The sequence below is a fragment of the Biomphalaria glabrata genome, chromosome 2 (genome assembly GCF_947242115.1).
Source record: "Biomphalaria glabrata chromosome 2, xgBioGlab47.1, whole genome shotgun sequence".
NCBI lineage: Eukaryota > Metazoa > Mollusca > Gastropoda > Planorbidae > Biomphalaria > Biomphalaria glabrata.
The window spans coordinates 27,426,160-27,452,090 of NC_074712.1; the positions used below are offsets into that span (position 1 = coordinate 27,426,160).

Here is a 25,931-nt window from a genome sequence, read left to right on the forward strand (position 1 = left end):
TAAAGTAGTTTCTTTTTTTTTAGTGGCCCCCGAAAAGGGTGTGGTCTGTCCTTCCGTTCGTCGAAAACTAGAATACTAGAAAAGATATTGAAAATCCGACATTATGATATTTTAGACTGTTCAAAGTTCTGATGCAACTTTCTGTTGCAACTTTTTTTTTTCTCAAAGCGAAAAAATTAAATTTTTAAAATCAACTATGCAAGGATTTTTTTTTCATAAAATACACCATTTTTACTATTTACTATTAATAGAAACAAACACGGGAAACTATTTAGTACTAGCGATTATTATTTACTATATTATTAATACATTTATGTCAACTACTTAAGATTATTTTTAGTCAATTTTTTTAAAAATTATAACACAAAGTTAATTAATCTCTATCATACAAAAACAACCATGTTTGTAAAGAATTGTTTACTTTTTTTAAAGAGAAAAAATCTATTTAGTATGCATATAAGTGGAATTCAATATAAAAGAACAATTAATAAGCAGTTTTTCATATTCTACACATGTACTGTAGCATGACAGTTAACATCTCGGAAACATAACTAAAAAAAATAAAAAAGAAAAGCTTTATTTGTTGACCTGTCAAATAAAAGTTCGGTCATTTACAAAACAATTAGATCAATTAGATAATCATGCAATAAATTCAGTCAGGCCAAGGTCACAGTTTACTTTGCCTTCATCTTCTCCTATCGTTTTGTCTATTGGACGGGAAACTATGCAAGATCTATCAACCGTCTTTCTCCATTCCTCTCTGTCCTTTAAATTTGATAGAATTGTATTCCCTGACAGGCCTGTTCATTCTTTGATGTTGTCTTCCCATCGCTTTCTTTGTCTTCCTCTTCATCTTCTGCCCGGTACTGTTCCCTAAAGGAAAATCTTTACGAGCCCCGAGAACTTCATGATGTGTCAATAGAGTTTGAGTTTACATTTTCTTGAGAGTGATAAGCATCGTGGGGTCATCGTGGGGTCCAATTGCTGTATTAATCATGTTTCTAATCTCTTCATTCGTGAGGCGGTCTTTGTATGTAAGTGACACCTAGGATTTAACTATATTTTCATAAATATCAGTTCATTGAATACATATGTATATTAACAATGCAATAATGATTGTATGTGCAAAAAAAAAATATTACACAAAATTTCAACAACATAATTAAATATCAATCATTATTATCTAATTCAAAATCTATAACTTTATGAAATTACACAATGTTTAAAAACATTATTAGGCAAATCCCAATTTACAAATTTATCATATAAAAAATTTACTTGACAAACCAATACAGGTAACACATCATATTATAAAACATCACCATATAAAGAAAACAAAATTACAACATCTTCTAAGAATACACTCACTGTATCATGTTGGATAAATTAAATGATTTTTTTTTATCGAGATACCTTTTTTTCTAATAAAAAAAAGATTACAATGAGAGTTTGTGTTATCACACAAACTTAGTGGCGGCCCCCATCGAATTCACCAATGGACCAGAAATATTCAAGCCATAATCTTGTTTTGATCCTCGAGAGTAATAACATTTAAAAATCATTAGGCAATAAAATAATATTACAAAATTTTCCTCTTTCAATGTTTAAATCTTTCCAAATGAATTTTTATCAAACTCATGTACTTTTTCAATTACAAGTTGTTTTATATACATATATATTCATTAAGTCCTTGTGATATATAAGGCAGATCGTGTAAACATCATCTGTTTCTATGTTTCTACGAGGGTATCATGTGGCCAGCATAATGACCAACCACCTTTACTTTTCCGCAACTAATGTCAGGTACCCATTAGAGCTGGGTAGACTCAGAGGCGCCCTGAAGATCCCTAATGTTTAAATACCAGTAATTACCAGGATTGGAACCAAAAAACTCCAGTTCAGAAGCCAAGCACTTTACAGCTCAGCCAACGCGTCTCCATACATTCAAAATTAAAAAAATGTAACAAGTAATAAAGAGAACCTAAAAATAGATTAATTCTTCTTACAAAATGAGATAAAGTGGCAACACGAAAAAAAAAATTATTGACCTACTTTAGGTAGTGAGCTAGTAACGACTTGGGTCACACAAATTAAGACTTAGCCTCGCTAATAAAAATTAATATCTCCCCTTCCATTTGTCATACAAAGTAGATCTAGATTTAGATCTAGATCTCGATACAGCTAGATTTAGAACTAGACAAATTATTAGAACTAGATAGAAAATTAGATCTAGATATAGAATTTAGACTAGATTTAGAATATCAATATATAATCTAGTTGTAGACTATAATTCGTATCAATTTACGCGTTTAATCTTAATATTACTAGACCTAGGACAATGATCAGAAATAGTATGCCTTTTGTTATCGCGTAATAGTGTACTATGCTGTTTGTGTCCGATACTGTTTATATAATAAACTAGACATATGTTACCCGCGACCCGCGGGTCTTTATTTGCGCATTACTGTCGATATAGTCACTGAGAGTGTTTTGTAAACAATTAAACGAAATAATAATGTAATAAGTAAAGCGAATGTGTCAATGTAAAAATAGTGTGAATGAAGCTATCAAATCAAAATTGCTAATAGGCTTAATTAAATCCATTTTTTTTTTTCAAATTAAAACATTTGCTTGTAGGCCTACATATATTTGATTAAAATTTGAGATGAATAGACTAAATTTTGTATGTTCATGTGTATAAAGTATAAAGTAGATCTTGAGGTAGACGTAGATCTAAATCTACACTAATCTAGAGTTCTGTGCTGCGCATGCGTAAACTTTTTTTCATGAATGAATATAGGCCTATCTCAACACGGCTACGCAGCTTTAGCGAACAGCGAACGAATGTATTAAAAATGCTTTAGAAAAACAAATTTGAATGTTAATTTGATTAAAATATCAAATGAATGGACAATAATTAGTATGTTTATGTGTTAAAGCATAAAACTATCTTTGCGAAAAGAAGTTTTATCATCTTAGAGTTCAGTAAGAGTTTTAGACCTAGGCCTAGGAATAGACTCAGACCTCAGAAGAGAGATGTGTTAATGTGTAACCATTTGGTAATGTCTAATGAAAGAATGTTCGCCAGGAAATCTGTAGATATCAGGAACTAATTTATGTAAAAAATGCTTTTGGATAATCTAGTGGATTGGATTTATATGTATGTTAAACTTAGCTAATGATCCTTTCACGTTATTTCTCTTTCGCTACGAAAATAAAATTAGGTTTGCGAAAATGGGTTTACCCGAAGTCGACACATTCTTATCTATTAAAAACGAAAAGAGCGATAGCTTTGTTAAATGAATGGAATTATAAAGTGAACAATTAAACGAAATTATATTTAGTACGCGATTCATGAATGAATATAGATCTAGGCCTATCTCAACTCGGCTTCGCAGCTTTCGTAGGCGAATGTAGCTTTAGAAAACTAAATTTGAATGTTTATTTGATCAAAATATGAAATGAATGGACTTTAATTAATATGTTTATGTGTTAAAGTATAAAACTATCTGTGCGAAGAGAAGTTTTATCATCTTAGAGTTGAATTAGAGTTTTAGATCTAGGGATGGGATTATAAAGTAAACAATTAAACGAATTAATATTTAGTAAGCGATTCATTACGGAATTGTCTAATGAAAGAATGTTCGTCAGGAAATCTGTAATCACAGATATAAGGAACTAATTAATGTAAAAAATGCTTTTGAAACACAAAATTGAAGGTTGATTTTATTATATAATGAAATCAATGGATCTTCTTTTGTCTTTTCATGTGTCAAAGTAAAAAACTATATGCGCAAAGTGTATTTTTTAAAATTAGATCTAGGTCTAAATCCTTTCTATCTTTTCTCATGTCAACATTGTAGACATGGCCTAGATCCATAAAATACTATAGCTGTAATAGAGTCGGACAACTTTTTTTTTTTGAGGGTCTTACATTTGTTTTAGGGCTACAATACATTCACTAAGGTCTAAGTTGGTACCCAAGGAACATTCCTGCCTAGTTTTATCAAGATTGGTCAAGCGGTTTTGATGTCTATAAGTAACATACATACATACATACCCCTCACATTCTACTTTATAATATAGATAAATCTGCAACCTTAAAAAGTCAGAAGTTTCGTTGAAATTATTAATACATTTATATTATATTAATTATAAATATATCAAGATCTGAGCTCTATTTAGTCTTCTTAAGACTGTCAAGTGTATAGTTAAGATGTCAAAACTGATCGCTATTAAAGTAGTTCGTTTTTTTTTAACTTATAACTAAAGCAAATTTCGAATTAAAATTCTTTTACAAAAACGACATCTCAATCAGTATTTCATTCCATGAGTTAGTTATTAAATGGAAAATATATTTTATATTAATAAATTTATTATTTTCCATTGTGACCTTAGATGTAAATTTTTCGTGCCAATGCGCAAATCTATAAATGAAGCTTGAGTTATTAATAAAGAAGTCTGTGACCTATTTAAAAACTTACCTCCACTGAAGTTTTTTTTTATTTAAAAGTGGCATTTTTTTTTAAAAATCTGCTTGCATAGATATGACATGTCTGAGAAAAATACTGAATGTCAAATGGCAAGACAAAATACCAGATGCTGAAGTCCTTCAAATAGCGTGTCTGCGAATCCACACAATCCTGATGCAGTCCCAGCTGCGATGGGCAGGACACGTCTGCATAATGGAAGACCATCGCATCCCTAAACGACTCTTGTATGGCCAACTAGGTGAATGAAAGCGCTCGTAAGGTTGTCAAAGAAAGGGCTTCAGGGACACCCTCAAAGCTTCTCTGAAGGCGTTCAGCATAGACACAGGCACCTGGGAGACAGAGGCATACGACAAAGCATCAAGGCGTCGCGCTGTGCAAACTTGCGCACAGGTTGATGAGGAAAAGAAAACAATGCTGGTAGAAGAAAAACGCCAGAGAAGAAAAGCAAGGCCAATGACACTAGCTCCAGCTGGAATAACCTGCCCAGTGTGCGGCCGAACATTCCAGACTCACATAGGTCTCACCAGCCACATGAGAAGGCATAAAACCCCAGTGCAAAGCCCTCAGCCCCCCTGGATGACAATGCGTCACTATAATTTGGTTATCAATATCAAATTGTTCCGTATTTTCATCTTTAAACAAATTTTAAAAATATCGACAATAGGTTGTTCAGGGCTTTAAAAAAAAGTAATTTACTAGAATTGATTACTGAAAATTACTTTTTAGACATTTAATTTTTTTGCTAAAACATAACATAGAAGTTTTGTAATCGATAAAGAAAGTTCCGGATTTTGTTTCTTACAAATCGTCGCCAGAAATTTCCGAATTTATATAAAAATCTACTAACGCCAAATAATTGTTTGAACTCCCTCTTCTAATTAATAACAATCTATAATATGAACTTTTCAATTGTGTTCATATCTAAAAATTATTGCGATGTTTTGAAACGTAGAATAAAGGTTAATCAATTTTTAATAACTTTTAGTTGTTGTTTTTTTTTATATCAAGATGACGGACAGACCGACTGACAGACAAAACGCAAAAACAATGCGGCTTTGATCCTTTTTAAATAAATTCTATTAGAACTCAGTGCACCAATGTCTATGAACCCTCGTTAAATATCTCGTGTAAATGAAGACATTTTTTTTATGGTACCGGTACTAGCCTATTGTGAGGTAATGGAATTTTTTTTTCTTTGACGTCATATGAATGGACTCTTTAAATGTAATGTTAAAAGAACGCACTCGGTGCACCAATGTCTATGAACACTCGAAAAATTGCTTGTATTAATGAAAACATATTTTAGTCTAACTAAGCCGTGTGACGTAGTGTTTTTTTTTCCTTTGACGTCATATGGAATGAATTCTTTAAAAGAAATGCTAAAAGAACGCACTCGGTGCACCAATGTCTATGAACACTCGATAAATGGCTCGTAATGGCTCGTAATGATGAAGGCGATTTTTATTCTAGCTAGGCCGTGTGACGTAGTGTTTTTTTTTCCTTTGACGTCATATGGAATGAATTCTTTAAATGAAATGCTTAAAGAACGCACTCGGTGCACCAAAGTCAATGAACACTCGATAAATGGCTCGTATGGATGAAAGCGATTTTTAGTCTAGCTAGGCCGTGTGACGTAGTTTTTTTTTTCCCTCTGACGTTATATGGAATTAATTCTTTAAATGAAATGAAAAAAGAACTCGGTATAGTAATGTTTATTAAGCCTCGTTAAAAAAGGAATAATATCTCCGACAGGGATCCGACTTCGACGGGGGCCGCCTCTGAGTTTGTGTAACACAAACTCTCTTTGTAACCTTGTTTTTTAGTAAAGTAGGCCTTCCAGCTAAATGGCATAACCTCACTATTTATACTTTATACAAAGTTGGCCTCCTGACAACGAGGTATAACTTCGCTATTTATTTAAAAGTAGTCCTTCTAACTACTCCTTGTGGATTTCGTATATAGAAAAAATTACAATTAGTAACTACATGATGTAACCTCACTATTTATACAAAATTAGTCCTACTAACTACGTGTTCTAACCTCACTATTTATACAACAGTAGGTCTACTAGCTACTTGGTGTAACCTCACTATTCATACAAAAGTAGAACTTCTAACTTCACGGCGTAACCTAAGTATTTCTTCAAAAGTAGGCATACTAACTATGTGGTTTATCGTCACTATTTATTTAGAAGTAAGCTTAGTAACTACGCGGTGTTGGCTCACTATTTATACAAAGTTCTGCCTACTAACTACGCGGTGTTGGCTCACTATTTATACAAAGTTCTGCCTACTAACAACGGGATGTAGTATCAAAATTTATAGAAGAAAAATAACGAGCAAACTGCCTGACATGCTCGTGACAGGAAAATAAAAGACAAAAACGTTTTTGTTAACAAAGTAAAAAAAATAGTATCGCAATCCTTTTTGTTTTAAAGACTTTAAAGCATTCCAGGGCTAAGGAAGCCACTGACAATAAATAGTAAACAATACAGATTACAATGGACGAAACGTTTACAATATAGATCTCCATTCTGGATCTAATGGCATGAATACAAATTCTTTCTACTGTCAACAAACCAAAAATGGATGTTGTCTTACCATCACAATAATTGGCGCTAGAACTAGATTTAGATTTAGTCAACGTATTATTCTTGATTAAATTTAACTCAAAATCTAAGAGAAAAATACAAGCTTCAGAATCACAGTCCAAACAGTAACAGAATTATCAAAGAAAAAAATGAGCATTTTGCAACCCTTTTTATGTAAAACTATTGCAACTGGACTACTAGGATTAATTAGTGACAAAATGTACGTATGATTATAGTACTTTTATAATTTATCAATACAAAATACCAATACTAGAAATATGTCTCTAAACTCTATTACCCAACTAGAATGTTTTTTAGTAGTCTGACTATATTTAATTTACGCAAGGGTATAACCAAGTAGATCCGATGGAAAGCTATTCAGCCTGGCACGCCTTAAAGCCAAAACAAAGAGACAGCGTATCTCTATTAGGGAACTGTTGTTCGCCGATGATGCGGCACTCATATCTCATTCACAAGAAGGATTACAGAGTCTAGTGAATGCTCTGGCAGCTGCTTGTCAAGAGTTTAGCCTTACAATAAGCCTCCCCAAGACCGAAATCCTGGCACAAGTATATCGCAGATATACCAGCAATACATATTGGAAATCACAAACTTATGGTGGTGTAGGAATTGACATATTTGGGAACAACAATAGCCGTCAATCTAGATTTAGACACTGAGCTGACACAGATTAAAAAGCTTCCAGCTACGCTACCTGCGACACATAATGTGCATCACCTGGAGGGATCATGTTACCAACCAGGAAGTTTTGAAACGGGCCAATATGCTTAGCATCTATGCTCTCCTTCAGCGGAGAAGACTACGCTGCCTCGGTCATGTCACTCGCATGCCAGATGGAAGACTTCTTAAAGACATCCTATACACTGAGCTTGCAGAGGAAGTCAGACCCAAGGGCATCCAAAGACTAACCTACAGATATGTCTGCAAGAGAGACATAAGAGCCACGACATCGACCAAATTATGTGGGAGGATATAGCCCAAGACCGGACAGCATGAAGACAAACTGTACGTGCTGGTACGAACTTCGCCGAGTGCAAAGCTTTAGCCAAGAGAAAGAAAAAAAAAAGCTGCTGTCAGCTAGCCCTAGGACAGATGCACGAACTGTGGTAAACTCTGCCGCTCCAGAATAGGCCTGATCAGTCACTCTAGATTCTGCCCCATCTCAAGACGTAACCAAAGCCAGTGACTCATCTGGGAGCATCCATTCTTTTCCAAGAAAGATGGAGTCATAATAACCACGTGGTTGTTGTAGGAGGAGAGAATAGAGGCGAAGTAATATTTTTGTTTTAAATATAACTTGTATTAGTATTAAAAGCGAAGTAAGCGTACTTAGAGAAATCAATAAATTTATAAAATAATAATTTATTTTTGGAAATATTTTTATGTTCTGTTAATTTTTATTTTCATTAGCTAACAGCTAACATATTTTCATTTTACAATTATTTTATATTTATTTTAATTATCTGTCTAGGAAGTGTCTTGAGCTGGTGATACACTTGGCAATTTCGCTGATTTGAAATACATTTGATAGACTTTCTTGTTACAAGTGTAAGAGATAAATATTGAAACACCTTGAAGTCCGTTCAGTAAGATTGAGATGATTCTTAGAAGAAAAAAATGTAAAAAGTTGACTGGTTTAAAAAAAAATCGCTTAATTTATAGACATTAAAACAAATCTTGCAGAACACTAAACACCAAAATCACATTTAAAAAACTTACCCTTTAAAGTATGTTATTACAGAGAAAATAAACAACATTACAAAGAGAGTCTTGAGGATGTTGTTGTTACCTTTGTGTTTTCTTGTTGACCTCTCATAAAAGCTATGTGTTAAGAGCTCAGTAACTTTTAAAATAATATTAAGTTGATTAACTGTCATTAAACACTGACTTTCTACACACAACAGACATCAACAAACTGAATTATGCTAAAACTCAAGCACTCATCATCATCATGAACATCAAACTCCATTTGAGTAAGTGCTTGAAAGGCTCAAATCCTCTCTTGCAAAAGCCTTGGACAGAAACCCTGCTGTTTGGCGTAGTGCAAACATATCACCGTACAGGTCGAGAATTTTTTTGTTTCCCACAGCTGTTGATCAGCAAGTCTGGGGCAGTCAAAAAGAATATTGTAATAGACTAAAACAACACGAGCTTTAATAAACACAATGATTTTATTCGTCCATATTTATGCTCTTTACTCCAGCCACTTGTTCTCTATACTCTGACTTCCTTTTACACACAGTCCCTGACACACTGCTGTTCACTCAAGCATGTACACTCAAGGTCCACTGGTCATTTCATACACAGGCACACACACTGCACTACCAGCCAGGCAAAACACAAACACTTACTATCACATCTCCCTCCTTAAAAGCTTTGAGATATCAATTGACTATACAAATGATTTCTGTCTCACTATAAACAAATGAGTAAACTGAATACATGTTTAACACAACAGAATGTTCAATTGTTAATATTATCAATAGTAACAATATAAATTATAAAATGTGTAGTAAAAAAAACAACAACAGTCTAGGTTTACAAATAGACATTAATTATATACAAATTGCATAATAATAAAAAGATATACATGTATCTAATTATCTGCGTCAGGGTAACGTACTGGTGGCCGAACTTGCCTACCATATCGAGTTATTACTGGCGGCGTATTGGTAGTGTTAGTCTGTTCCTGCACATTTGTATCGCTCACGTTCTATGGCTGTATGGTTTGACCATTAATGACTGTCTCTGGGGTGTCCATTTCAAAAATATCAGGCATGACCCTTGATTTTGTACATGTCTCTCTTAACATCCTTCTATTTCTTCGGTAAGTTATCCCATTCGGTGTTTTTACCCAGTATGATCTCGGGGTCTCTGCTTCTGAGATGACCACTGCTGGTTCCCATAAATCGCCAGGCTTCTTTTGCATCCACACTTTGCTCCCAGGCTGAATGTGTGGTCGCTCGGTGCGTCTCGCCGTTTTGTTGTAATATTTTGCTTGATTACTTTTTCTTGTTTTCCAAGCATTTTCTTTTTTGTCTGGGATTGGAGGTCTGAGATAGGCCTCCGTTGTCGGAAGATTTGTCCTCAGACGGCGGCCCATGAGCAGCCGTGCAGGTGAAGGTCCATCAGGGCGTGGAGCATTTCGAAATTGCAAGAGGGCCATATATGGGTCTTGACCCGACGTTCTAGCTTTATTTAGAAGCTGTTTCACTGTTTGTATGGCCCGTTCTGCCATAACATTAGATTGTGGAAATCTGGGGCTAGAAGTAATGTGCTTAAATCCCCAGCTTTTAGAAAATTTCAGAAATTCTTGACAAGCAAATGAGGGTCCATTGTCACTAATTACTTTCCTTGGAATACCATGTCGAGCAAATTGTGATTTCATATGTATGATCACATCTGAAGCCTTTAGTGTTGGGATAAGATTTATCTCAAAAAAATTACTATAGTAATCTACAAGTAGCAAATAGTTTTTACCGAGATACTCAAAATTATCAGCTCCAATTTTTTCCCAAGGAAGTATAGGAGTATCATGTGGTACCAATGGCTCCTTTTGCTGGGACTTCTGGTGTTCCTTACACACTGCACATGTTGATACCATGTCTATAATCTGCTTAGACATTCCAGGCCAGAAGAACACCTCCTTAGCTGTAACAAGACCTCTATCTCACCCAAGGTGACCTTGGTGCAGTCTTTGAAGCATTTCTTTTTGCAATACTTTTGGTACTATTAATCTTTCTCTTTTAAAAAGTAAACCATTGCTTTCACTAAGTTCTTCTTTAAATCCTGAATATGCTCGAATTTCTTGTGGAATTTCAGCTCTCTTGTTTGGCCAGCCTATCATAATATTATTCTTTAACAGCCTTAAAACAGCATCATCTGCAGTGGCCTGCTGAAAAATGTTCATGTATTCATCTGACATTGGTAAACTATTGACGATCAGATGAAATTGTGCATCCCAGTCATCACTTGAGGGACATTTGATTGGTAGAGATGCTATTGACAGTGTGTCTGGAATAGACATTTCTTTGCCTTGCTTGTATTCCAGCAGTATTTCATATTTCATTAGTCGAAGAAGCATCCGCTGAAGCCTAGGTGGTGTAGATGCCAAAGGCTTTTTGATAATCGCTTCCAAAGGTTTGTGATCTGTTTCAACCTTTATTGGACGTCCATACACTTAGTAATGGAAATGTTCAACTCCAAAGACAATGGCAAGCATTTCTTTTTCTATTTGTGCATTACGTTTTTCACAGTCTGTAAGAGATCTTGAGGCATAAGCCACTGGCCTTTCATTCTGCATTAATACTGCTCCAAGTCCCTCCTGTGAAGCATCCACTGACAATATGACTGGCTGTGAAACATCATAAAAGGCTAAAACTGGGGCGGTTGTGATCAAACTCTTTAAATAATCAACAGCCTTCTTTTGTTGTTCCAACCATATCCACTCGTTGTCTTGTTTAAGTAACTCTCTTAATGGGGCAGTTATTTCTGACAAGTTCTGTAAGAATTTACCAAGATAATTAATCATACCCAAAAATCTTTCTAGTTCCTTGCGATCTGTAGGATATGGCATGGATTGTATTGCTTCAATCTTTGAGTCATCAGGCTTTATTCCACTATCTGTAATGATATGTCCTACAAACTTGACTTGTCGTACTCTAAGGCTACATTTAGATGGCTTCAGTTTGATTCCTTTCCTTCTTGCTATGTCAAGAACTTGCCTAAGTCTATCATCATGCTCTTCTATTGTTCTACCTGCTATCAGTATTTCGTCCATGTATGTCTCAACACCTTGTATAACGTCGAAAGCTTGGTGGAAACGTTTTGCAAATACTTCTGCAGAAGAGTTTAGCCCAAATGGTAGACGAAGGAACTTGTAGCGACCAAAAGGTGTGTTAAAATTTGTTAGATCTGTACAGCTCTTGTCTAATTTGATTTGCCAAAAGGCAGAGTTGGCATCTAATACCGTGAACACTTGACTGCCACTTAGTCGACTAGCTATTTCTTCTATAGTAGGTAATTGATAGTGTTCTCTTTGAATGGCTTTGTTGAGGTCTCTAAGGTCTAGACATATCCTTAATCCGCCTCCTTTCTTTTCAACAATAACAAGTGAGTTGACCCATGCAGTGGGATGATCTACTTTTTCAATGACACCCTCATCTTTCATTCTTCTCAATTCATTTTTTAATTCCTTACGTAGTGCCGCTGGCACTTTCCTTGATGCGTGTACAACAGGTTTAATGTTGGAATTGACCTTTATAGTATATTCGTCTTCAATGCAGCCTAAGCCAGTAAATACATCTGCGTAGCCTGAGAGTGTATCGTCCTCTATAAAGTCAACTCTTCTGATTAAATTCATTTGTTGGCAGCCTGGTAGACCCATAATTGGCTTTGAATGTGTCTCCACAATTTGAAATTCTATTATGTCTGTCTTACTTTGTAACAGTACATTTAATGTGTGCTTTGCCAACAACCTTCAATCTTTCTCCACTGTAAGTAGTAAGTTTGGATGTTGATTTGAGAAGTTTCTTTTTTTTTTAATTGCTTGAAGATTCTGTATGGGAGAATATTGACTTGTGCTCCAGTATCCAACGTGAATGTTGACTTGTTTGTTTTCAACAGTGATGAGTGAGTTCCATTCGTTGCTTAGACTATGGGAGCCAATACTGCCGATGAAAAATTATTTCCTCAACGGAGTCATCTCGACCTTCTGACTTCACTATACTTACAGGCTTTGATCTGCACACTGACGAAAAATGACCTTTTTTATGACATTTGTGGCAGGTTTCCCCATAAGCTGGGCACTGACGTGGTCTGTGTTCCTTGCCACAATTTCAATATCTTTTCTAGTTTACGAGATCTAAACGGGACGGACGGAGCGTCTTTTCCCATTTCGGGGGCCTCTATTACGGTTAACGAGGGTGTCATGTAGCCAGCACAACGACCAACCGCCTTTTTTAAGCCCAACTAATGTCAGGTACCCATTAGAGCTGGGTAGACTCAGAGGCGCCCAAGGATTCCGAAGTTGAAAATCCCAGTCTTCACCAGGATTCAAACCCGGGACGCTCGGTTCGGAAGCTTTACCAAGCCTCTCCTGGTCTTTACAAAATGTAAAATGCTTAATGCTTAATCTTATATTCGAATTCTCTAGGGAAATACTATGGTCACCAAATAACCAAAACCCCAATCCTACTTGGTTCATTCATGCAATGTATTGCTTCGGGCTCTGTCCAACTAACTATACCCATTATCTCTCTCTCACACACACACATCTCTCACTCTCACACACACATCTCTCTCTCTCACACACACATCTCTCTCTATCACACACACACATCTCTCTCTCACACACACACACATCTCTCTCCCACACACACATCTCTCTCTCTCTCTCACACATCTCTCTCTCACACACACATCTCTCTCTCTCACACACACATCTCTCTCTCACACACACACATCTCTCTCTCACACACACATCTCTCTCTCACACACACATCTCTCTCTCACACACACATCTTTCTCTCTCACACATACATCTCTCTCTCACACACACATCTCTCTCTCTCACACACACATCTCTCTCTCACACACACATCTCTCTCTCTCACACACACATCTCTCTCTCTCTCACACACACATCTCTCTCTCTCTCACACACATCTCTCTCTCTCACAAACACCTCTCTCTCTCTCTCTTTCTCTTTCTCTCTCTCTCTTAAGTCTCAAGAGAATACATTGTTCTTTAAAACTTCTAAAGTGAGCAAGAGACTAATGCTAGATACACATCTGAAGTCTCATGTTGGGCATTTGTGATCATCAGACACTGTTACTTCTGGTGTGTATCAAGTCATTCGTATAAAAGGTAACAATGATAGAAGATAAAATCTTCTACTAATTCATGAACACCATTGGTAATGGGGCATTTAACTAAGTCAAGATTTCCAATATCAGAAATACAAAATCACATTTATAAAAAAAAATATGCTCTCAATAGCAAGATCAAAATGTACTGATTTGCTCTACTCACAAAAAAATCACTAATTAGTTTAAGTCTAGATGCTTCTGTGGCTCATATTCTGTATGACTGCCCCCCCCCCCCAGACTTGCTAATCTCCGTCCCGACAGTCGTAGGTAACCAAAAATTCTCGACCTGTAAGTTGACGTGAATGCACTACGCGAAAAGAGCAGGGTTTCTGTCCAGGGCCTTTGGAAAAGGAGATTTGAGCCTCTCAAGCCCTCATTCAAATGGAATTGAATGATAATGGTGATGATGAAGATATCTTTACCCAGATTCTCTTGCCCCCTACAGGTCCACAGGCGAGATGAGATATGAGCTAATCGAGAATACTATAGCATTAGAAGATGCGCTTAACAATTTTTACGAACATGTATACAATCTCACCTTAGAACATCATTATCTAAAGCCTCAGCCACAATGGTGACAATCCAGTAGATTCCGGTCACTGAAGACAACTTTGCGTAAAGTATACAGCTGTTGTACTGAGTTCTCTTGACAAAATCAAAAGTAACGAGCGAATCGACCCTGTTAATACTTGCAATTGTTAGTCCCAGAAACGTTAAATTACACAAGGAAACCAAACAGATTGGAAAGACCGTGGAGACACCTGAAGATAGAATTTATTTAAATAATACAAGTTCTTTAAAATAAACAAGACAATGCAATGAAAACCAAGGACACTGAAATAATACAGACCTATGAGAAGAGCTGAGTCCAAGTAACACAAATGTCGGCCATAGCCAAGGCTGTTTGACATAAAATGTGACGTGATCAAGACCGCAGTGACAATTAAAACAGGACTTATTAACGATAAAAGTATCTGTTTGAAGATATGAGCACATAGTCCATCATTTCTTGAACCACTTGGAACCTTGTAGGTAAAGACTCTAAACATGTGAAGACTACACAGAAAACTCCAAGTGAAGTGCCAAAGCCAAACTAAATGTGTCAAAATACCTATACAAGTACATAGAGTACTGGGACCAGTTCTGGAAAAAAAAAGTAATTATTATAATTAGGCAGTAAATCCTGGAATGTTCGCTTTTCTGAATTTTAAAATATAAATGTAGTTGTGAATTTGTGTTCATATTTGCTTACATGCTAAAATACTGTATGAAAACTTGGCATAACACCCAGTTTGCATAACACACACACACTCACACACACACATATATGTACGTCATATATGTATATATCACTCAAACAAATGAAGTCAGGTAAACCTGCTGGAATTAACAACATACCACCCGTCCTAAAAGAAGAAGAAAGTGAAATAGTTGACCAAATGCACAAACTATTCAACAAAATTTGGTTAACAGAAACACCTCCGGGTGACTGGAAAAAAGGCTTGCTAATAAAAATGCCAAAGAGTGGAGATCTATCACAATGTGAGAAATGGCGAGGCATTACTTTGTTGTCAGTACCAAGCAAGATTTTCAGCAGAATCCTACTAAACATAATAAAGGGAGCATGTGATAAACACTTAAGAGAAGAACAGGCCAGATTCAGAAAAGGGAGATCTTGTGCTGACCAAATAGCTACACTCAGAATAACTGTAGAACAATGTGTCGAATGGCAATCTCCTTTCTATGCAACTTTTGTCGACTTTAAAAAAGCTTTTGATAGTGTCGACAGAGAATCTATCTAGACTGTAATGAGACATTATGGGATCCCCAATAAAATAATAACCATAATCAAGAACCTTTATGATGGTTTCACCTTCAAAGTAACCCACTGTGGCAAGCTGTCAGAAGAATTTCCAGTCACAACAGGAGTCAAACAGGAATGTCTTCTTTCACCACTCCTGTTCCTTCTAGTATTGGATTGGGTCACAAAAGAAGCCTACTCTAATTCAGGGAAAGGAATCCAATGGACTTTCACACAAAGCTGGAAGATCTGGAATTCGCTGATGACATAGCCCTATTATCACAGACTACAGGATATGCAAGAAAAGTGAAGTAGGAAAAAGAGTAGGCCTCAAAATAAACCACCAAAAAAAAATAAAGTACTTAAAATAAACAATAAACAAATTGAAGACAGTACTGGATTCTCAGACCATAGACCAAGTAGATAATTTTATATACCTTGGAAGTGTAGTCAGTATATCAGGTTGAACTCGTGGAACAGATGAAGACATTAAACGCCGAATAAATCTAGCGCATTAGACATTTACACAGCTAAAACCAACCTGGAAATCTCCTCACATCTTAAACAAAACTAAACTAAGAATCTTGAACTCTAATGTCAAGGCTCCCCTACTGTATGGTTCTGAAACATGGAGAACAACTGAAGCCACACACAAAAAATAATTAAAAAAATACAAACCTTCATAACCAGATGCCTGAGAAATATCCTAAGAATACACTGGTATGACAAAGTAGAAAACACCAAACTGTGGGAGATGAGTGGACAGAAAAATATAGAAGTGCAGTTCTTAGAGAGGAAGTGGAGATGGATTGGTCACACCCTTAGAAAAGATACCAGCAACAGAGCTAGGCAGGCCTTAGAGTGAAACCCTCAGGGAACAAGTCGCAGAGGAAGACCAAAAAGAACATGGCGACGCAGCGTACTTGAAGAAGCAGAGAAGACCGAAAAGAGCTGGGAAACCATAAAAAAACTAGCAAGAGACCGTGGAGAGTGGTGTGTTTTTGTCGAGACCCTATGTTCCATGAGGAACTCAAAGGAGTGATGATGATGATGATGATGATGATGATATATATATATATATATATAATGTCAATGTTTATGTTATATGTACGTCATATATATATATATATATATATATGACGTACATATAACATAAACATTGTCATTATATATATATATATATATATATATATATATATATATATATATATATATATATATATATATATATATATATATATATATATATATATATATAACGTCGAAAAATAACAAGCCACGATTTGAAATATCTGTCTAATTAGTCTTTGAATTATTTAGAACTTCATGTCATTAGCAGATTTAAAAAAAAGAAAAGCCGCTATAAATTTTGTCAGATTGGTCTGTGCGTACGTTTGTCCTTAACAATAATATGTTAAAAACTAAAAAAGTGATACAATTCCAATGTTACAATATTTTGAAGCTTACAAAGTTCTAGTTGTTGTTGTTTTTAAATATGCAAGCCATTTTTGAAATAAAACTACACCACTTATAAAACAATATATAGATCTAAGGAATATTATTAAGTTAGCAAAGAAAGATAATTTAATTTTATTAAAATTTATTCAAATATATTTTTAGAACATAAACTTGGATCCAGGAACACAGACAGCTGATCTCAAACATGCCTCCAACGATGTACCTAAAAATTTAACAGTTAAAAAGTTGCTGAGAAAAGAGTTACTAGTTCGTTGCTAACATGACCGTTATAATTTTTCACTGTAAAAAAAACAAATACCTGTAAATTTGGCTTGACTAAAAACAAATGCATGGCGTAGTCAGCCTTACTGTTCCAAAATTATATTATAACAGGATAATTTTGAAGTTGCTTCTATTTTATTTTATAGAGTATCTTAAGTTTACTAACATTTTTTACGTAATTTTAATATAGATTACATGTACATTTTATTTCTAGAAGTAGATCTATATCTATACTAGATTTTAACAGTTCTAAACCAAAAAGTCTAGGTCTAGTATTAGATTTAGATGTCCATGTAATGATAATATCAATGAAGAATCACAAAAAATACGATTTTTCTGTGGCTGAATTGGTAAAAAGACATCAAAATACGTTCACGTAACTGAAGGTGTCATAATCACTGGTTCAATAACCGTTTTGAACCAATTTTTAAAAAATATTTATTAAAGTTTAAGTTGTATAAATGAACCTTTTTTCTTTTTAGAAAGTGTATTTTTTATGTTTTTATTGTTTAGAATCGAATTGTGGCTCACAAAATTAAAGAACTATGAATATGTCTGTTTATATCTGTTGTCAATTTGTTTCGATATTTTTTTTTCAAGAAAAAGTATACCATGGCTTGAATATTTCTTATCATTCGACAGTTCTTGATGTTTTTTTTTTTCTTAAACTAAGGTGCACTATTGGTGATAGTTTTCAATGGGCTTAGTTGCTGCACATTAAAATTGTATGTTTCAGACTGGAATAGCCCAGATTTTCAGTAAAAGAAATGACAAATGTCATTTCTCTATAGAAGAAGTTAGGAAAGTTATATAATATAAAATCGCAAACCTATTTATACTACAATAAATATAGGTATTTGCTTTCTATTTACGATTTTTTTAGGTAGATGCTTTTTTACTATTACAAACCAAGTATCTAATTTTAGAAGAACCCAGGTTCGGTTTTAGTGTAACGATATTTGCTAACACCGTATAGATCTAAATTACATCTCTGTAATACTATTATAAGATTAGTAGATTTATGTTAATAAACTAAGTGGAAGGAGGAAGGAATAGATCTATTGTTCTAGAATTTTAGAATCTACATATTTTTTGGCATCTGGTACTAACATCAGAATAATCGCTGAATGAGCTCTTGATGTTGTGTCAGTTCTATTTAAGTACATGTTTCTATTGTGTTGTCTTTATATGAGAAGCGAGTTCTTGTAATCACAACAATTTTTATATGGATCAATAAAGCAGTCTTAGTATTAGTCTTACAAAAGCCTTCAAGTCGCAATAGGTTCCGCGTATACCGTTCAAGCCATTCACGGTTCTGCGTATAACGTAGGCGAAGTCATATCACCACATGGGCACATGTGATTCGTAAAACATTCAAATAAATAGTAAAAATTGCACTCATCATTAATATTCGGAACCAATGACAATGACATTAAGTATACTACATGTCAAATTGAATCTAGTTTAAAAATTTAGATTCTATCTTAAGACTAAATTGTCATAAGTCTAGATCTAGCTATACCTGACTAAAGTTTAATTAGGATAATTCTACATCTACTATCTAGATTATTCTATATAGAGTCTAGATCTAGATCTAGAATAATTCTATAGCTAGTATAGATCAGACTCAGTAGAATTACGAACTATACAATATTGAATATTGAATATTGAATATACTTCTACTTATAGATAACTTTTCAACGCCAAGACCTAATATACTAATAAAATAATAAAAAACAGCTTGTCGTCAATTCCGAAGATTAATGATGAATGCATTTTTTCCCGTAGACACGCAGCCCCAGCTGTGACCTACATATTTTCCCACAACCAGTTCAAGCATAACCATTGTCCGCCTGAGGTCGATTAAGATTTTTTTTGCTGTCTGCGTCTGTCCTCGGCAGCGGTTTTGCTTTTGGTCTCAAATGTGCAACCCAAAGCCTTTGTAAGTGACCTCCAGCTGTCTGTCTCATTCTGACCCGCATGCAACCATGTGCTCTTTTCTATGTCTGCTAAGGCAAGTTGGCGCATAAGCTGGTCTTTAAAGCGTTTCCTTGGGGCACCTCTGAAAACTTATAATAGATTTCAGAAAGAAAAAAACAGATGATACACAAACTCCAGATAATGACCACATCAATAGAGCAAGTAAAGTCATATAAATATCTAAGAGTAATCATTGTTAACTAGTCCTTATGGGAATACCACACTTGGAACTCTGACAAAAAAAACAGCCCAGTGACTATTTTTTCTATATAAACTCAGCAGCTTAAAAGAAAATAAGATCCTATAAAATGTTTACAGCGCGACTATACAAAATCTGCTAACATACGGAATACTTTTTGGCAAGGCAACGCTTTATCTCAACAGTTGCGCCGCCTAGAAAACATTATAAAAAGGGCATCAAAAATCACACGCACAAAATTACCTTATTTAAAGGAAAGTTTTGAACAGAAATGTCTCATAAATATCGCAAAAATCTTGGAAGACAACAACCACCCGCTTCATCATAACTATGCCAGACTTCACGAAGTGGGCGACTTCTATCAATCAAGATAAGAACAAAACTGTTCAAAAACTGGTTCGTGAGCTCTTTATGTTATGTATGTTCTATTTATGTGTATGTTTCTGTTGTGTTGTCCTTGTAATCACAACAAATTTTCATAAGGATCAATAAAGCAGTCTTAGTCTATATTTATAACCTAGATATATAATCTAGAAGTAGATCTATACTGATTCTACAGTTACAATTCGAATTCAACATGAATATTCATGATTACATAGACTACAGATTAAAACTAGATTTTATAGATCTATGGTCAATGTTAATCAGTTAGTGAAGAACTCCAGCAGAGAGTGGTTGTAATATAGTTTTCTCTGTCTGTAATGTATACTGTGACTAATTTGATCAAGTGTTAACTTAAAAGATTTCTTAGGATTAATATTAGTAATATTTCATTGATGTGATTACTTTGTCTACATGGCATGAGCAGCCAGTATTTATTGTTATTTATTTTGTGTAATTAAACTTTCCTCGTCTGCATCTGTGGAGTTACGTTCCATATATTTACGTGTAAGTGTGTCATAGGCTTAGTACACAGTAATGCTACGCGATGGCTGAAGTTGCCAGAGCGAAGGCTTGATAATTACGAGGCAAGAAGAGATCTCAACACATCACTACACACTAGAGTTATACCCAGCGCCATTTCACCCCTGACAATGACAATGCCCATTGCATGTGCGAGATAAATTTTTCAAAGCAAGCATAATTAATGGACTTCATCTAAAACAACATGGATATATTTTTATTTATAAGCTTAGCCTTATTTTAGATCAATGTCTCACAAGGGTTGATCAGAGAAATAAGGTATAAACATCAGGAGAAAACACGAGCCCTTTAACTCAAGAAAACAAAAAATTAAAACAGACACAAAATGGACCGTGAGGTTCATAACAAAAAAAAAGTATATTCACAATGGATTACAGTAATACCTTTATAAAAACACATTTTAAAAATCATTAAAAGTTTTAAAATCACTGCAATTTTTATTCCTGCAATTATTTTTGTGTGTGAAATTGTGTATCGGAAAATGCAAGGTACTTGAAGTAAGCTAGTCCTACAAAAAATACACAGATCTTGTGTAAAAGACTAATCAAATAAAAAACTGTAAATGTGTAGTTTCACACGCTTGTTTCAGGTCTTTTCTTTTTATAGGCTCTTTCAGGTTTGATCTCAACTACCCATATTGATGTGCAGAATATTTTTTCTATCAGGTACACTTAAAGTCACAGCCTAATAATGTCAGTTCAATTTAAAATGAGAATTGAAAAAATGCAAAATATATATAAGGAAAAAGGTACTTCCGGCACAATTTACTAATTTTAATTTTAAACCAAAGAAACGAAATGCATAAGCGCAACAAAGCCTATTAGTTATTAATGGCTTTATTACTGTGACATTCTCTTCAAAATGTCAACATACATATTTCTAAATAAGTATCATTGAAAATGAGTAATTTTTATAAAATAAAATTAGATTTGAAGAAAATTAATCACAGCCGAATTAATCTCGATCTTATTGCTAGATTAACATCATGACCTTATATAAAACGCTTTATTAATTTTACTGCCAGGATCATTGTTTGATAATTTTAAACATTGTTTTCTTATTAATGAACGTATTCGTAGATGTATATCTGAATTCCATTTAGATTTATTGTGACATCAAACAAAAATCGACCGATAAAGACTCCGCGATAAGAAAAACATTTTATAGTTTAAAACTAGAGGGAATTAGTAGATAAAACACACTTAAAATGTGCATCTTTGTTTAACTAAATAAGATTGTTAATGTAGAAAATATTTTGTAATAGCCATTATTAGTTGTTACTATTGTTTTGTTGATGTATATCGTAACTTCCCAAAAAGCCATCTATCAATGCAGTAACGACCAATGCTCTAAACTAGATTTATCCAATACGAAATTCTTATATAAGACTTTATACCCGCTCTGTTACCTATTATAAAGACTTACCTCTGACTTACTTCTGAAAAAGTTTTATTTTTATGATAAACGGCTTACATATTTTAACAATTAAACATTAGCATTTAGAAAACAAAAAGTAGCCGTTGCACCAGAAATTTGAAAGCTGCAAAAATATCGTAAAATTGGATTTTCAATTCATTTTTTAAAGTTTTTGAGATCTAGTCAGATTTGATGAAGGGATGGATACAAAGAACTAATAGCGACTTTCACATTACTTTTGATAGTTTTAAAAACTTTTGGACCAAACTTTTCTTTCATTTACTTTATTTACTTACATGTTAGAAGCTGTAACCAGCGCCATCTGTGCAAGAAGTAGACTTAAACTCAGGAACATGTTGTTGATGCCTGGAACAGTTCTCAGTTCAGGAAATCCAAGGTACGTAACTAGCGTTAACACGAGACATAACTCTGAGGCGCTTATACAAATATATGTTAAAACATTTAATGTTTTGTACATTGGTATTCCTTTATCAGTTGATTTGGATGTATTAAAGTATTCCTTTAACATCTTAACACATATATATAATTCTTTGGATTCAGTTAGTTCCATGCTATTCATATCAGACAGGCTGGAAATTTTAAGCTTGGCCCCACCAACATCTAGCATCACTATTACGTATTTCACTCCATTGGTAGTCGTCCAAACTAAAGTAAAGTTTGTTCTTTTAAATATCAGATATTGACAAGCTAATGTTGGTGAAAGAATTACCTTGTTAGCACATTGTGTATAATAGTATTTTGACCATAACAATGACTCATAGCGGCGCAATGATAACAACTTGTTTGACCAAGTGCAAGAGATGTCATATCTATCTACTAAAATTTTGTAATAGTTGAACATTTTTTCTTCATTCTTCAATCTGTTTCCAAAGAAAATGTCCAGAGCCATGTTCTCAAAGGCATCTCTAGTGAGTAAATGTGAAGCTAACATTTCAATGTTTATCCATAACACAGGAATTTCGGTGTCAGTAAGACTTATGTTGACTTTCTGAGTAACACCAAGTTGATAAGAGTAGCCATCGTTAATGTTGGAAACATCTTTTCTTATCTGGAAAACAAAACCAGATGAATGAAGTAAAGATTACAAATAGAGTTTGTAAAAACACAAACTCAGATGCGACACAAAAGTGGTTTGCTTATGCTAGTAAAAAAGGCAGATTTTTTTAAATCACGAAAGTCAGAACTTTAGAAGCTCAAACTATAAACCACCAAATCGTAGCTCCCCTGTAGGAAACGGCCATGTGAGACAAAATTGTTGATTTGATTGTATTGTTACATAAACTTATGGCATAATTCCAAAGTGTTCAGACATAGATATATAATATATAGTGATGTTAGATATATAATATATAGTGATGTTAGATATAAAATATATAGTGATGTTATTATTCCTTCGCTAACGTTCATATTTAAAAAAATGATGGGGATTTTTATTTAAGATAAGTTTCCGCTTAACTGATATAAACATATCATATATATATATATATATATATATATATATATACACAAGATTTTATATATATATATATTAGCCGGTCACACCGGTACCCCCTCTTTTGGTTCCCAGATTTTATGGCCTTAACATCCCTCATTTCCTTTTTATGAAATTTTACCAAACGGACCCAATTTTAACCAACTTTTTTAACATGTGAATTATTGTATCTCTTTCAAATGAAATGCATCGGCCGTTCTCTCTCTCTCTCTCTATCTCCCACTGGACCCTCACCCTCATAAACTTTTAACTTGATTTGGCTTTTAAGCTTTTAACAACAAAATAGTTAGTCCGTAAAATTTCTTCTTTTTCTCGATTCAATGTTTAATATACCATGTGTTTCTTGTCGTCCGTAAAGTCCCCCCCTCCCCCGTGCACAACTCTACAGCTTTCAAATGTTTCGATCCATTTATAGTTCACTGACAACCTTTATCTAACTTCTAAATGGTCATCGAATCTTCATCACATCATTTTCATCTTTTGAATTATGCATATAGCTCCTTTGGTTAGTTATATATTTTTTGCATATTTTAATCTTAAATCAAACAATGTACGATATTGACATCGCAAACGTTTCTTTAGAACATCAGTTTTCAATCTAGAGAAAAAAAAAATCATTTTCCGAATGTCACATTCCCGTTCCCCAATTTACATTCATGTTTGTAATCTGTCCTCTAAAAAATATCAATTTGGCTTTATTAATTGGAATCGTCTACTTGCCCCCTTTTTATTTTAGCGAAATTCTAATGCTACAAAATATCATACCTCGCTCTCTTTCCCTCTTAAACAAAATTATAGAGAAATAGACTTTAGATCTAAATCTATAGTTTTGATTCTTTTAACTCTTTCTCTCCGTCATTAGTTTTTCATTCCGATAGTATTATTCATTTCTCTTATTTGTATTTCACTCTCCTGTTATGACTAAACTTCAATCACTTTTTTGTTTGTTAACATTAAATTTCATATTTGGTGGCTTAAGGAATTTTTTTTAAAGTTCACTAAGTGGAAAAAAAATACAGGAATTCTTTTTTTTTTTTTTTTTTTTTTGTGATTGTTCTATTAAAACTTTATATATAGACAACTTCTTTTCGGGAAAATACATAAAATAAAATACAAAGGTTTGATATAAAAGCTCAATTTGCGACTCTTTCAAAACCGCTTCTTAGTGAGCGCCTAGAAGGTGCGTTTTGTCTGTCGATCTGTTTGCCCGTCACGTTTAGATCACAAAAAGGTATTTCAAATCTGACTTTACCTTTAATTTTCCTTCGAACACATCCCAAAAATGTATGTCTTTCAGCGTCGCATATGAGTTTGTGTGATAACACAAACTATCTTTATAAACTTATTATCATTAGGTCATTATGAAGCAATAAGAATAAGGTAATTTCTACAAATCCATTCAGGTTTGACTTGGTAGAGGAAACATACCCATAACTTAGAAGAGGGGGGGGGGAGAAAGAGAGCATTGAAACTAGAATTAGTTATGTAGAGTTGTAGAGGAGGCCTTACAAAGTGGGCCGTTCCAATTGAAGAAAACAGAAAATAGAGTTGCAAAGGGTACAATTGAAAAACAAAAACTGGGGGTGTGGATTTTTTCCTTTTAATAAAATGGAATAAAAAGTGGCTTTGATGGTATAAAAGAGTATATAAATATTGTAGGAACAAATCAACAAGCGTAGCAAACAGTGGCGTACCTAAGGGGGGAGGAGGGAAGAATTTTAAGATTCCCCGGGCCCCCACCTTGGGGTTCCCTGAATGGGTGTCCGAAATTTATTTGTAAATACATAAAGTAATATATTTTATTGACAAATAGTGTCATCGGGTGTCTTTTTTTTCAACATTAATGGATTAAATTTATAACAAAAACTAAACCTACATCTAGGTCTATCAGTATGTTGACTTTGTTGACATTATATTTTTTCCCACAGAGATCAAAGTTTGTTTTTTTTAAAGTTAGTTTTACATATTAAACTTTGTTGCCACGAATAAAACTGCATGATATACAGCGAATTCCAGGTATCTTGTTACCTTTACTAATAATAGATCTAAATGGCGAGTATTTTATGGCTACACTTATTAACATTGAAGAAAAATTTACAGAATCGAGTATAACATATCCAAAAGTTATTCTTAATAATGTTAGAATAGTCCATTATTAGCGTTTGGCGTCTATAATCTCATAATTAAACTTCACACTCGAATTATTACCCCTCTATTCATTTTACTCAATTCAATGGAAACTCTCTTTTTATTTCCATCTAATCTTATTGCTTTTGCTCAAAACATAAACAACAAACAATGACGTAATATCATATAATATTAGCACATCCTTCTTTTTGAAGTTATTATCACATCCTTCTTTTTAAAGTTCTTAAGAGTGATATC

The 25,931-nt window shown here is 34.1% G+C and overlaps 1 protein-coding gene across 1 annotated transcript in view; it reads right to left on the bottom strand.

Annotated features, from left to right (window-relative positions):
* Nucleotides 1–394: 394 nt before the first annotated feature.
* LOC129924540 (uncharacterized) overlaps nt 395–25,931 on the bottom strand; it is a 34,644-nt gene continuing 9,107 nt past the window's right edge. Inside the window, exons 4-7 of the mRNA XM_056019797.1 lie at nt 22,330–23,102; nt 14,824–15,116; nt 14,512–14,734; nt 395–8,707 (exon numbers count right to left, since the gene is read on the bottom strand). Of these exons, the coding sequence (XP_055875772.1) occupies nt 8,572–8,707; nt 14,512–14,734; nt 14,824–15,116; nt 22,330–23,102 (1,425 nt within the window). The 3' untranslated portion in view covers nt 395–8,571. The remainder of the gene's footprint in view (nt 8,708–14,511; nt 14,735–14,823; nt 15,117–22,329; nt 23,103–25,931) is intronic.